This window comes from Rhinoderma darwinii, chromosome 4 (genome assembly GCF_050947455.1).
Source record: "Rhinoderma darwinii isolate aRhiDar2 chromosome 4, aRhiDar2.hap1, whole genome shotgun sequence".
In the NCBI taxonomy this organism is placed as follows: domain Eukaryota; kingdom Metazoa; phylum Chordata; class Amphibia; order Anura; family Rhinodermatidae; genus Rhinoderma; species Rhinoderma darwinii.
Window position 1 is genome coordinate 86,002,257 of NC_134690.1, and position 14,612 is coordinate 86,016,868.

The 14,612-nt window shown below is 44.0% G+C and overlaps 1 protein-coding gene across 4 annotated transcripts in view; it reads right to left on the bottom strand.

The window, feature by feature from the left end:
• The window catches only part of ANKMY1 (ankyrin repeat and MYND domain containing 1), a 71,525-nt gene that overhangs the window by 35,423 nt on the left and 21,490 nt on the right, over positions 1-14,612 (bottom strand). For all 4 annotated transcript variants that reach the window (XM_075861296.1, XM_075861297.1, XM_075861294.1 and 1 more), the window contains exons 4-6: positions 13,445-13,908; positions 9,718-9,934; positions 6,037-6,201 (exon numbers count right to left, since the gene is read on the bottom strand). In XM_075861296.1, coding sequence (XP_075717411.1) covers positions 6,037-6,201; positions 9,718-9,934; positions 13,445-13,908 — 846 coding nt within the window. The remainder of the gene's footprint in view (positions 1-6,036; positions 6,202-9,717; positions 9,935-13,444; positions 13,909-14,612) is intronic.

Consider the following 14,612-nt stretch of genomic DNA (forward strand, 5'->3'; position numbering starts at 1 on the left):
ACCGGATTTCCGGTTTTGAACGCTGTGATAAACCAGTCCTTGGGGGATGTAATATTCCTTATTTTCAGGTGGTGAATAAATCTCCCATGCCATCTATAAAAGGGAGAGGTGTCATGAGTTATGTTTTAAAACCCATGCATCAGGTAAATGTCCCTGACTGTGGGGGATAATCAGGATGTCCTTTTCCAGAGACATAATCAAATTAGTTTGCATGACAACACAAGGACCAACTTTGTCTCTGTGGGGCTCCCATCACACCTGGGTGCTAATATAATCAATACTTTGGAAGCCAGACAGAGAGACTCCAGTACCCACATGTCTACAGAAATGGCTGTATGGGACAAAAGAAATATAATCCTTCAAAGCCCCCCTGTCATAATTCATATTGTATATAACCCAGCTAGGTGTATATGATCCAGGACCTCAGACGAGCGCTCCTTGGGTCTCAAGCGCAGGGATTCTCGGCCATGAGAAACCCCAGAACTGAATGTTGGTTACAATTATTAATATTTCATAGTCATGTTTGGTATGCCAGGGTTGGTTAAAATATGCCCGGGAACTTGTCGGACATGGTATCTCGCTACGAGATTCATATAAAGAGTTGTGACCGATTAGAAGTTTGTCCGACAACTTTGCCTGTTTTGCATGTAATTAGCCATCCTCCTTCCACCTGACCAGGAGGAGGGGTGAGGGGTCTTGTTTGGACCCTTTATAGTGGCATACCAAGAAATACACAGTGTCAGACCACAGGAGATGCGACCACATTGCAGTTCTGTCCACATTCAAGCTGTTCTCCTCAGCGGGATCTCTAACCTATCCAATACGTAAGAGGTCTGTTATTCTTTGCTTTATTCTCTTTTATTTTGTAACTGTTTTGCTTATATGTATGTCATTTTATTTACACCATTTTTGTAACCTTTTTTGTAAGCACTGTACTTTCGTATATTAAACCTTAAAATTAATAAGTTTGTTCCTTGCTGCTCTAAACCTACCCACAACCTCGAAGAGGAAAAGCATAATCTGTTGAATGCTATTTAGATTCAGTGTGTGCCTGGGTGAACGTGTGCGTTACCAGGAGGAGGCTCTTGTCGGCCTAATACGGCAAGTGGTGGCAGCGTTTTGTGTGGATGTGTGAACTGGTTTTGGGGTGCGCTTTAACTCGTTATCAGCCTGTTGCGATAGGTGTGTGTACTAGTGAGAGTGGACAAGCGGAGTTCCCCTTTACAGTAGCATCCAAGTCACGTGTGCCGGGAGTGGTGTTCGTGACAGAGTGGTGGCAGCGGTGGGATAATTTTATTTTTTTATTAGAGCATTAAGTGCCTGGATTAAGTAATTAACCCTTGCACTTAAGGACTGGCAGAATCCTTGCGAGGAGCTCACCGGTCTATAAGGACAAACTCAGTGCTTATTTATTTTTTATTAATTAAGACATACTTGCATACAGTTCCCCTCCCTTCTTGTTTTTCTTTTCTATTTTTATTTGGCAAGTAACTGCTAAGATGGCAGCTACTTACAAGAAGCAAGACAAAGCCGTTTTGATCAGCCTTTGTGAGCAGAGAGGTCTGGATGGGACTGACAAAACAAAAGAAATGCTGATCCGGGCGTTGGTAGAGGATGATGCCAAGCACCAACGCCATGTGGTACCTGAGCCAGGGACCTATACAGCACATGGGGATCAAGAAATGGATATGGCTCCGGAACTGGCAGACCCAGAGGGTGCCAGCAGCAGCAGTTCTCGGAGTGGAATGGACTCTTGTTTGCCCCTAATTCTTCAACAGATGAGTGAATGTGACCCCCAAATGCGTATGCAGCTTATTTTACAAGAACGCCAAGCAGAGCGAGAGTTTGCGGAGCGCCAGGCAGAGCGAGAGGCGGCAGAGCGCCAGGCAGAGCGCCAGGCGGAGCGAGAGTACCAGCTGGAGTTAGCACGACTCCAATTGCACACTTCTACACCACAGAACAGAGAGTCCAGGGATACAATAACCACCTTTAAACCCCGTCTGGAGCACTTTCCTGTTATGGAAAAGGATGGGGACCTGGACACTTTCATAAGAAGGGAAGTGAACATGGGAACGCAGATGGGTTATCCCGCCAAGGGGATGTGCTTGGGAAATGACCTGTAAGTCAATTTCCCAGGGCACATCATAAAGGGGGAGGTGTGATAAACCAGTCCTTGGGGGATGTAATATTCCTTATTTTCAGGTGGTGAATAAATCTCCCATGCCATCTATAAAAGGGAGAGGTGTCATGAGTTATGTTTTAAAACCCATGCATCAGGTAAATGTCCCTGACGGTGGGGGGGATAATCAGGATGTCCTTTTCCAGAGACATAATCAAATTAGTTTGCATGACAACACAAGGACCAACTTTGTCTCTGTGGGGCTCCCATCACACCTGGGTGCTAATATAATCAATACTTTGGAAGCCAGACAGAGAGACTCCAGTACCCACATGTCTACAGAAATGGCTGTATGGGACAAAAGAAATATAATCCTTCAAAGCCCCCCTGTCATAATTCATATTGTATATAACCCAGCTAGGTGTATATGATCCAGGACCTCAGACGAGCGCTCCTTGGGTCTCAAGCGCAGGGATTCTCGGCCATGAGAAACCCCAGAACTGAATGTTGGTTACAATTATTAATATTTCATAGTCATGTTTGGTATGCCAGGGTTGGTTAAAATATGCCCGGGAACTTGTCGGACATGGTATCTCGCTACGAGATTCATATAAAGAGTTGTGACCGATTAGAAGTTTGTCCGACAACTTTGCCTGTTTTGCATGTAATTAGCCATCCTCCTTCCACCTGACCAGGAGGAGGGGTGAGGGGTCTTGTTTGGACCCTTTATAGTGGCATACCAAGAAATACACAGTGTCAGACCACAGGAGATGCGACCACATTGCAGTTCTGTCCACATTCAAGCTGTTCTCCTCAGCGGGATCTCTAACCTATCCAATACGTAAGAGGTCTGTTATTCTTTGCTTTATTCCCTTTTATTTTGTAACTGTTTTGCTTATATGTATGTCATTTTATTTACACCATTTTTGTAACCTTTTTTGTAAGCACTGTACTTTCGTATATTAAACCTTAAAATTAATAAGTTTGTTCCTTGCTGCTCTAAACCTACCCACAACCTCGAAGAGGAAAAGCATAATCTGTTGAATGCTATTTAGATTCAGTGTGTGCCTGGGTGAACGTGTGCGTTACCAGGAGGAGGCTCTTGTCGGCCTAATACGGCAAGTGGTGGCAGCGTTTTGTGTGGATGTGTGAACTGGTTTTGGGGTGCGCTTTAACTCGTTATCAGCCTGTTGCGATAGGTGTGTGTACTAGTGAGAGTGGACAAGCGGAGTTCCCCTTTACAGTAGCATCCAAGTCACGTGTGCCGGGAGTGGTGTTCGTGACAAACGCCATCTTGGATCATGCGCAGTAGAGACGCGCGAACGCTGAACCCAGGATGCATGTGGGACGGGTAATGTACAAAACTTTTGTTTAGAAATCATATTTATGTACTAAATTTGATTGGCCTCTGCCCTGCTCCAATATAGCCATAATTGCTCATTAACTCACTCTGTATCACTTTTAAAAGATATGTTCACGTTCATTATGAGATGGATATTTATATTCACTATGTAAACAGTACACTCTAAATCAGGGGTCTCAAACTCGGCCGGGTAAGTGGGCCGCATATAGAAAAAATGGGAAGTTGACGGGCCGCATTACTTTCAAATTTGATACAATACAAAATTATTGTTAATCAATTAGTTATTTGAACTACTATAATACTAGATTACTATAATAATAGCGCTAGGTTTAAAATTTGAGATATTTCTCCACGTGCTTATTTCAACAATCCAGCTTTCCAGTTTAAGTGTCGCTAAATGCAGTCCGGCGGCTCAGTTAGCACACATGTCAAGATTGGGCAGCCCGTTTTTAGATAGTGCCGCAGTGCCCTCTGTGGATACTGCCGCAGTGCCCTCTGTGGATGCTGCCGCAGTGCCCTCTGTGGATGCTGCCGCAGTGCCCTCTGTGGATGCTGCCGCAGTGCCCTCTGTGGATGCTGCCGCAGTGCCCTCTGTGGATGCTGCCGCAGTGCCCTCTGTGGATGCTGCCGCAGTGCCCTCTGTGGATGCTGCCGCAGTGCCCTCTGTGGATGCTGCCGCAGTGCCCTCTGTGGATGCTGCCGCAGTGCCCTCTGTGGATGCTGCCGCAGTGCCCTCTGTGGATAATGCAACACACCCCTAGATAAGGCCACAGTGCCCTCTGTAGAGAAGGCCACAGTGCCCTCTGTAGGGAAGGCCACAGTGCCCTCTGTAGAGAAGGCCACAGTGCCCTCTGTAGAGAAGGCCACAGTGCCCTCTGTAGATAATGCAACACACCCCTAGATAATGCCAGTGTCCTCTTCAGATACTGCCACACACCCACTTGTAGATAATGCCACAGTGCCCTCTGTAGAGGCTGCCACAGTGCCCTCTGTAGAGGCTGCCACAGTGCCCTCTGTAGAGGCTGCCCCAGTGCCCTCTGTAGAGGCTGCCCCAGTGATGTCAGGGGCTTGCTCAGAGCTGGAGTTCCGGAGCAGAGCCGCTTCTGGCACTCTGCCTGGGATTCCAGCTCTGCTCCTGACATCACTGTACATATATGGACAGAGATGTCAGGGGCAACCCCAGAGCTGGAGTCCCTTGCAGAGCGCTAGTAGGCTCTTCCTGGGACTCCAGCTGTGCCCCTGACATCACTGGGACTCCTGCTCTGGGGAAGCCCCTGATATCATTGTCGATGTATGGACAGCGATGTCAGAGGCTTCCCCAGAGTCCGGAGCAGAGCCGATAACAGCGCTCTGCCCGGGACTCCGCTCTGGGGAAGACCCTGACACACTGTCCATATATGGGCAGCGACGTCAGGGAATTCCACAGAGTCCCGGAGCAGAGCCGACACCAGCGCTCTGCTCGGGACTCCGGCTCTGGGGAAGCCCCAGACATCGCTGTTCATATGTGGACAGCGATGTCAGGGAATTCCACAGAGTCCAGGAGCAGAGCCGACCCCAGTGCTTTGTTCCACTCTGGGCAGGACCCTGACACACTGTCCATATATGGGCAGCGATGTCAGGGAATTCCACGTAGTCCCGGAGCAGAGCCGACACCAGCGCTCTGCTCGGGACTCCGGCTCTGGGGAAGCCCCAGACATCGCTGTTCATATGTGGACAGCGATGTCAGGGAATTCCACAAAGTCCCGGAGCAGAGCCGACACCAGCGCTCTGTGTCCCGCGGGCCGCAGATGACACCCCCAGGGGCCGCATGCGGCCCGCGGGCCGCGTGCTTGAGACCCCTGCTCTAAATACTGGTCGTTTGATATGTGATGGAATTTATGTTTATACAACTGTTTTTTATATAATGTATATTAATTAGGCTTTGATTAATTATTGTGTATACTATATTATTTATACTTGACACTGTGTGTAGCATTTAGTAGCTTGAGAACGTCGCTCACTTGAGGTGAATAAATCCACCCTATTTCATCTACTCTGAAGTCCTGGTGCTGTTACTTTGCTCTATGGTATATATATATATATATATATATATATATATATATATATATAGTGTTGCAAAAATGGGGACAAAGTCTGGAAATTGCTGTCCTTCTTCTCCCTCTCAGAAACATGGGAGGTATGTTTATGGTACCAGATGCAATATATATATATATATATATATATATATATAGGCTCTATAGATAATAATCTATAGTCATGATAAATACAGTACATAATAACATAATAATAATAAGCACATTCTAATAACAGTATGGTACGTAGTTAATGACTAAATTTGTATATATTGATGTAAATAAAAATGGCTTCCTTAGTCAGAACTATACACACATTACAATCTCTTGTACCATATATGTAGGAAGGACTCTAAGCAACAAAGGTTTTTCTGTTCTGACTTGATAAATCGGCGGTGCTCATTCTGTGCAGTCATGCTGACAGTACTGATTGCCGGGCCATACATCCGCTCCTATATAACGGTATGGGAAATGATACTGACCTTGTTCATTGGGAGATTCCGCTCAGCCACATTAGGCCAGAATGACTTTGTGCTGTATAAAAGCATCATACACAAGGACAAAGCGGATAGTCCCTCATCATTACTCTTGTTAACATCCGCTCCATTGTCAAGAAGAAGGTTAATGATGTTATTATGGCCATTTACCTGAAAAAAGATTTGTTAGCATACTATAACGCAATTCACAAATCAGAAATTATTTAGAGTGGCATTGGACTTGTGTAATAAAAATCGCTGCACATCTATCATATATAAGACAAGAAATGGCACAATATGCTGGGCCAGTATAACTATCTATGACTAGCACTAGTGCTAGACATTTTCTACTTCTTGGGATCTATGTAGCAAGAGTCCCCCAAAAATATTAACAATGCCGAGGTTACAGGAGTTAACTCTGCTAATGTCCATATAGGATATTTCTAACTAGAAGAAGGAGCGCAATGCTTCTTTATATAATAAAGCACGTCACTATCAGGGTATGTTCACACCCCCTATTTACGGACGTAATTCAGGCGTTTTATGCCTGGAATTACGGCTGAAAAAACAGCTCCAAACCGTTGGCAAACATCTGCCCATTGAATTCAATGGGTTTTACGATGTACTGTGCAGACAGGCTTTTTTTTTACGCACCGCTGTCAAAAGACGACGCGTAAAAAGACGGCCGCCTCAAAGAAGTGCATGTCACTTCTTGGGACGTAATTGGAGCCGTTTTTCATTGACTCCATTGAAAAACAGCTCCAATTACGTTCGTAATGGACGCCGCGAAAAACGCCTGCACATGCAAAAACGTCTGAAATTCAGGAGCTGCTTTCGCCTGAAAACAGCTCCATAATTTCAGATGTATTTTACGTTTGCGTGTGAACATTAGCAAAGAACGTCTGAAAATACGGAGCTGTTTTCAAGGGAAAACAGCTCCTGATTTTTAGAAGTTTTTTGAGCAACTTGCGTTTTTTACGGCCGTTTTTGGAGCTGTTTTCAATAGAGTCTATGAGAAAACGGCTCCAAAAACGTCCCAAGAAGTGTCCTGCACTTCTTTTGATGAGCCGTCATTTTACGCGCCATATTTTGACAGCGACGCGTAAAATGACAGGTCGTCTGCACAGAACATCGTAAGACCCATTGCAAGCAATGGGCAGATGTTTGCCAACGTATTGGAGCCGTCTTTTCAGGCGTAATTCGAGGCGTAAAACGCCTCAATTACGTCTTTAAAGAGGTCGTGTGCACATACCCTTAGGCAGCTAGGCCTATAACTCATAGGAAAATTGCTGTAATTGACAGCCACACTCCCACTCTAATGGCTGGGATTGGAGAACCCTCCGGTCCTGGCTATTTAACACCCTGAACGCTATGTTTAAAACTGACATCCACGTGAACTACATCACCCACCATTTTATTATGACAGTCCAGGGCCTAAGAACGGCCTCCAGGCCTTTCTTATGATAATGCTTGTTAAGACTTACCTTAGATATGTCCTAACAGAACGCTGTGCAAATTCTTATGTTAAAAACGCTAAAAAATGAAGATGTATGGCCATGTTTACACATAGCTTATATTTATGCTGAAGAACAGGCCAACAAATTCGTAGGTGGATTTTGCTATGGATTTGACCCTTTGCTATGCCAAAACATCCAGAACAAATCCATGTGATAACAGGCAAGCTGCGGATTTAAAAATCAGGTCCCCAAATCCGCAGATTATTTCTGCAGCACGTGGAGAGGGTGTAGACCTTGTTCACACACGCCTTGTTAAGCCAAAACCAGGAATGGAACTTAAAGAGGCTCTGTCACCAGATTATCAAATCCCTATCTCCTATTGCATGTGATCGGCGCTGCAATGTAGAGAACAGTAAAAAAAATTTTTTAAAAACGTTCATTTTTGGCCAAGTTATGAGCTATTTTAAATATATGCAAATGAGCTTTGAAATGGGCAACTGGGCGTTTTTTTTCGTTATGTCCAACTGGGCGTGTATTGTGTTTTTAACTGGGCGTGTTTACGTGTATGACGCTGACCAATCAGTGACCAGTCAGCGTCATACACTCATCTCCATTGATTTACACAGCAGCGATCTGCAGCCACATACACAGAGATTAACGTTAATCGAGTGTCCTGATAATGAATACACATGAAATCCAGCCTGGACGTCATGTGTATTCAGAATCCTGACACTTCTGAATCTTTTCTGTGAGAATTCCAGCAAGGGAAATGAAATCTCGTTTACCTCCGTAATCTCGCGAGATTATGCGTGGCTTGCTGGAATCTCATAGAAAAGAGTCAGAAGTGTCAGGATTCTGAATACACATGACGTCCAGGCTGGATTTCATGTGTATTCATTATCAGGACATTTGATTAACGTTAATCTCTGTTTATGTGGCTGCAGATCGCTGCTGTGTAAATCAATGGAGATGAGTGTATGATGCTGACTAATCACTGATTGGTCAGCGTCATACACGTAAACACGCCCAGTTAAAACACAATACACGCCCAGTTGGAAATAACGAAAAAAAAAACGCCCAGTTGTCCATTTCAAACCTCATTTGCATATATATAAAATAGCTCATAACTTGGCCAAAAATGAACGTTTTTAAAAAAAAACAACACGTTACTGTTCTCTACATTGCAGCGCCGATCACATGCAATAGGAGATAGGGATTTGAGAATCTGGTGACAGAGCCTCTTTAAACACAAGAAATATATACAAGAAATACAAGAAAGGCCTAAGGCTACATTCACACGAGGATGACAGATTTACGCGCATAAAAAACACGTGTAAATCTGTCCGTGTGCGTTGCATTTTGCATCAGTGTGCTTTGCGAGTGACATGTTTTTCACGTACTCGCAAGCACTTCTTTTTCTTTTCAATGTAAGGCTGGGTTCACACGACCTATTTTCAGACGTAATGGAGGCGTTATACGCCTCGAATTACGTCTGAAAAAACGCCTACAAAAACGTCGGCAAACATCTGCCCCATTACTTTCAATGGGTCTTACGATGTACTGTGCCGACGACCTGTCATTTTACGCGTCGCTGTCAAAATACGGCACGTAAAATTACAGCCTCGTCAAAAGAAGTGCAGGAGACTTTTTGGGACGTAATTGGAGCCGTTTTTCATTGACTTCAATGAAGAACAGCTCCAAATTACGTCCGTAAAAGACGCGGCGAAAAACGCCAGTACATGCAATTACGTCGGAAATGCAGGAGCTGTTTTCTCCTGAAAACAGCTCCGTAATTTCAGACGTAATTGCAGTTATCGTGTGAACATACCCTAATTGATGAATAAAACATGGACAGAACTGTGCTGTCTGTGGTTTTCACGCACCTATTGACTTCAATGGGCGGCTAGGTGCGTGAAAACGTACTTATATAGGACATGTATAGGACGTGAGTTTCACGCAATGGACTCTCGCTGTGTGAAAACTCACGCATGTGTTAATAGCCCCATTGAAATCAATGGGGGCGTGTGCTGCGTGTTGTATCAACGCACAGCACACGCACAACATTCATGCTCATCTGTATAAGCCCTTATAGGTCTGCTCTCCTGTATCCAAATCTGCACTGTGTGAACAAAGCCTTAATTTACGTGCCAAAAATCTGCAACTAATCTGCCACTTCTGAATATATCCTTAGGATTAGGAGACAACATAAAAAACTCATATGGATACTCACAGTTGCAGCATGTAGAGAAGTCTGTCCACTGTTATCAGACACATCAACATTGGCTAGATCATGTCTCAGGATTGTAGAAATGGTCTCCAAATCCCCCAACCTAGCCATCTCAATGAGCTGCTCAGCAGAACGCTCGCGGGGACCTTTTGGACCAAATTTATCCCGATCATCCCTTATAATTGAACACATATTCCAGTCGAAATGTTCAGGTCTGTTTCTAATGAAATAATATTGTAAAGACATAAAATAAGGGTATAGAAGTGGTGAGATATTCTTCATATCTATATAGTCAAGTAGGGAATGTCTACTTTTCCATATGCTGAATATCTTTGCAAAAACGTTGCTTTACTTAGGCCTCATGCACACGACCGTAGCCATGTGACGGCCGTGATTTTCGTGTCGGACGGGGGCGGAGTTTCACCCGCAAACCGCCCGCAAATCGCGGGCCATGCACATGGCCGTGGCCATTATTTGCTATGAGCCTGGACCGCAGAACACGGCCGTAATAAGACTTGCCTGTTCTTTCTGCGGTCCGGGCTCCCGGGCCATGCACGGACCGTGGAAACCAAGGTCGTGTACATGGCCCCATAGGAATGAATGGGGCCACAATTCTCCCGTGGATTTTCGGGGGAATTGCAGCCGCAAAAGCACGTTCGTGTGCATGGGGCCTTACTTTGTTTTGCATTTTAATTATAGGATGCTTTATTCTCCGTTCAGACTGAAAACTTAATGCTAAATTTTGCTAGATTCCTGTTACCAGAGAGCAGTGTATTGTGGGAGCTTAGATTTTAGGTCACATGACTGTCTGCAGAGTGTAGATTAACGCATTCAGATTCCAAGAAGGAACCGGCAGCATTTTTACTTTTAACTTTGGATGTTCTACAATTTGTAAGTGGTTTTAACAGTGAAATGTTCCTTTCTAAACAGGTGATATATATTAGAAGATTGGTGAATATTTCACCACTTACAATGCTTCACCTGCTAATTCTCTTTACTTCCACCACCTATGGTTTTGCCGCTGAACATGTTTTTTTCCATAAACATTGGCTGATTCTCCATTTACATTCACATTGCATGATCAGGACTTCCTGACTATAAAGTACTTGACTAAAGTAAACGTTCTCCCCAAAATTTAGACAGTTTAAAGGGGTTTTACCAGTCTTGAAAAATTGATGATCAATATCTGATCGGGTGGGGTCTGACTCCCAGGACCCCCGCCGATCAGATATTTTGAAGGGGCCGCAGCGCTCATACGAGCACAGCTTCCCCTTTATTTCCTTTACTGCTCACACTGTGAATGGCCGACACACTTGTAGCGGCGGTCCACAGTTCACTTCAATGGGAGAAGGCTGTAAGGGCACGTTCAGACGTGGCAGAATTTTTCCGCTGCAAATGTTGGTGCAGATTTGGGGCAATTACGCAACGAATATGCACCGACATTTGCATATTTGACAGGTAATTCAGACGTTGCAGAAAACACAGCGGACTTGCCACAGATTTCAGTTTTTGCATTGCAAAGGCTGAAATCTGCAGTGAAATTCCGCTTCTTCTCCACAACAGACAGTGCATGCTGCGGACTGAAAATTCTGCACTGCAGCCTATGGTCTGCAGCGGAGTTTTCTGCAACGTCTGAACTAACTTGCCTAAAAATGTATTGAAACAAATGTAAAGAACGGCCGCTGGAGAATTTAACTGCAATTCCGCCACGTCTGAACGTGCCCAAATACTGTTTATCGCCGCTACAAGTGTGTCGGCCATTCACAGCGTGAGTAGTAAAGGAAATTAAGGGTATGTTCACACGGCCTATTTACGGACGTAATTCGGGCGTTTTTGCCCCGAATTACGTCCGAAAATAGCGCCTCAATAGCGCTGACAAACATCTGCCCATTGAAAGCAATGGGCAGACGTTTGTCTGTTCACACGAGGCGTAATTTACGCGCCGCTGTCAAATGACGGCGCGTAAATAGACGCCCGCGTCAAAGAAGTGACCTGTCACTTCTTTGGCCGTAATTGGAGCCGTTATTCATTGACTCCAATGAATAGCAGCGCTAATTACGGCCGTAATGGACGCGGCGTTCAAGCGCCTGCACATGCCGGTACGGCTGAAATTACGGGGATGTTTTCAGGCTGAAACATCCCCGTAATTTCAGCCGTAACGGACGCCCTCGTGTGAACATACCCTAAGGGGAAGAAGAGCTCAAACGAGCACTGCGGCCCCTTCAAAACAGATGATTTGTCGGTGTCGGACCCAGACCGATCAGATATTGATGGCCTATCCTGAAGATAGGCCATCAATTTTTTAGGACTGGAAGACCCCTTTAAAGGCTATGTACAGCTTTTTCTTAACAAAAAATAAGTATCAGTGTGTTTGGTGCAACTTTCTAATTACTTTTTATTAAAAATTATGTTTACTTTTTGAGATACAGCTGCTTTGTATCCTGTATATAGAGCAGCTGTATCTTGCGCTGAGACCTGAATTCATCAAGTCAGCGAGACTGACGGGTTCAGTGACAGTGGGTCCTGCGATCCACCTGTGATCAATCACATCTAAGTTATGAACTTAGATGTGATCGATAACAGCTTAATCCTGCATATCAGAGATAAGCAGGACCCACTGTTAATGAACCCGTCAGTCCCGCTGACCTGACTGATTCAGGTCTCAGCGCTTGATAGAGCTGCTCTATATACAGGATACAAAGCAGCTGTATCTAAAGAAGTAAAAATAATTTTTAATAAAAAGTTATTACAAAGTTTCACCAATCACACTGATACGTTTTACTTAAACAAACAGAAAATATTTTCAAAGGTGTACATAGCCTGTAAAACTAGGCACAGTAAAAAGAAAACAAAAAAACTGCCACATAAATAAAAATAGCAAACATTGCTCTATACATAAAAATGTCACTGACCCTAGGAAAGTAACATGATATAATGGAACAATCATAGTGGCATTACTTCATGTGACTACCAACCTAGACACAGGACTTTATGTCACCATGGCTGCCTTCCAGTGGGGTAAAAGAGAAAAATTGTAGAGTCAAGTACTAGTATAGTGCAAAGTGTTTTTATACATTCGGTAGTTAAATTATATTTTTTAGTGTTTTTTTTTTTTTTTTGGTCTTTTCTTTTTTTTTTTTTAAATCTACCTATTCTTGGACCTATCTACTATGCGCTCATTATTATCATTTGTTATTTTCTAGGTTAGCTTGGGGAAATTAGTTTGCAGTATTAGTAAATGGGGTATAGCACACATCCCCGAAATATTATCGGTACCTCTTTTATACAAACCAACTTGTGTTTTTTGGTTGTTGTCTTCAAAATGTTGCCCTTTAGGCTGGACATGCACACAGGATAGTGGTCAGTTGAATGATTAGTCAGCTGACAACCATAACCCCCAGTTCCCCTATAGACATGCACATATGTATCAGCCACGCATAAGTTATTTCAATAATGGGGTTCTATAAGCGACGAGTCAGACACCTCTGGTGCTGCTTATGTCCCTGAGAAAGAATCAGCTGGGTTAAAATCCAATATATTATATTCTTGTTTCCCTCAAATGGAGATGTCAGGAACAGTCAGGCGAGATTGTCATTGGATTGGATTGTCATTGGATTGTCATTGGATACATGGATACATTGGATTCATCAGGATCCACCAACAAATATCGAATGTTTATGGCCCGTTTTAAGCAGGCACAGCTTTTCTATATAGTCTGCCGTGTACATACCTGTGTTTGTTAACATGCAGATAGATCTCCTTTACACTGCCGGCTCCGTGCATACCGTCAGATGTGCAGTAACTGGACTCCACTTGTTTGCTAATGTCCCTATAAAAATGGCTGTCAAACTCTCGGTGCTGAGAACGAGTGATAGGAAGGTGATCTGTATCTAATGAGTAGGAGTAGATCCTATCAGGGAGCGTGAAGCTGTCCTCTTGAAGTAAGATCTTATATCTAAACAGAAATGGGTCCTCCATCTGTCCTTTCTGGAACTGTGAAGAACTATATTTACTATTACATAGATCCCCATTAAAATGGGTACAAAACTCTGGGAAGGAAGACATGGAGACAGATCCAGGTACCACACTACATAGTCTGAACAAGTGTTGACCCATCCAGATGCCAACATCCTGACAGCTATCACTGTAACTCTCAACACCTGGTCCAAAACGCACATCTGACTTGTAGAGCCCCTGTCAAAAGAGAGTGGAAAGTGACTTATTTATACACCCTGACGATACATGAGAGAGAAGAATATGTACCACAGGGTATACACCAGAATTGTATAAAAATATGCCATGGCCTGGAAATGTAAGTTATAAGAATATGAGAAGTCACCGAGGTTTGTATGGAAATCTAAGATGACTTCTAATATTCTTAGAATTTCCAGCAGGGGAATACATGAAGCTGTATAGTACACAGCATCTGCAAAAACGCGTTGTTTTTTTAAGAGGAGTAGAGAGCATCAATATTATTCTTGTTCTTATTATTTATTTTAAAACGCCATTAATTCAAGGGCGCTGTTCATATAAAAAAAGGGCTAAGGTAAATTACATGAGACAATAAGAAAAAATACAATAAACATGAGCTTAAAGGGGTTGTCCAGGCAGGGGACGGCTTTTCATACTGATGGCTTATCCACAGGATAGGTCATCAGTGTATGATCGGTGGGGGTCCGACACAGCTATGTAGTGGTCGGTGCCAGAAACGGAGGGCTCCAACCACTGTATAGCGGCCGTGCTGTGTTACTGAAGCTCTGCACCAATTCAAGTGAAGAGGATCAGAGCTGCAGTACTGCAGCACGGCCGCTATAATGTGACTGGTGCCATCTGCTTCCGGCACCGACGACTGCATAGCTTCCGGCAACCAGAACAGCTGATCGATGCGGGGTCCGGTT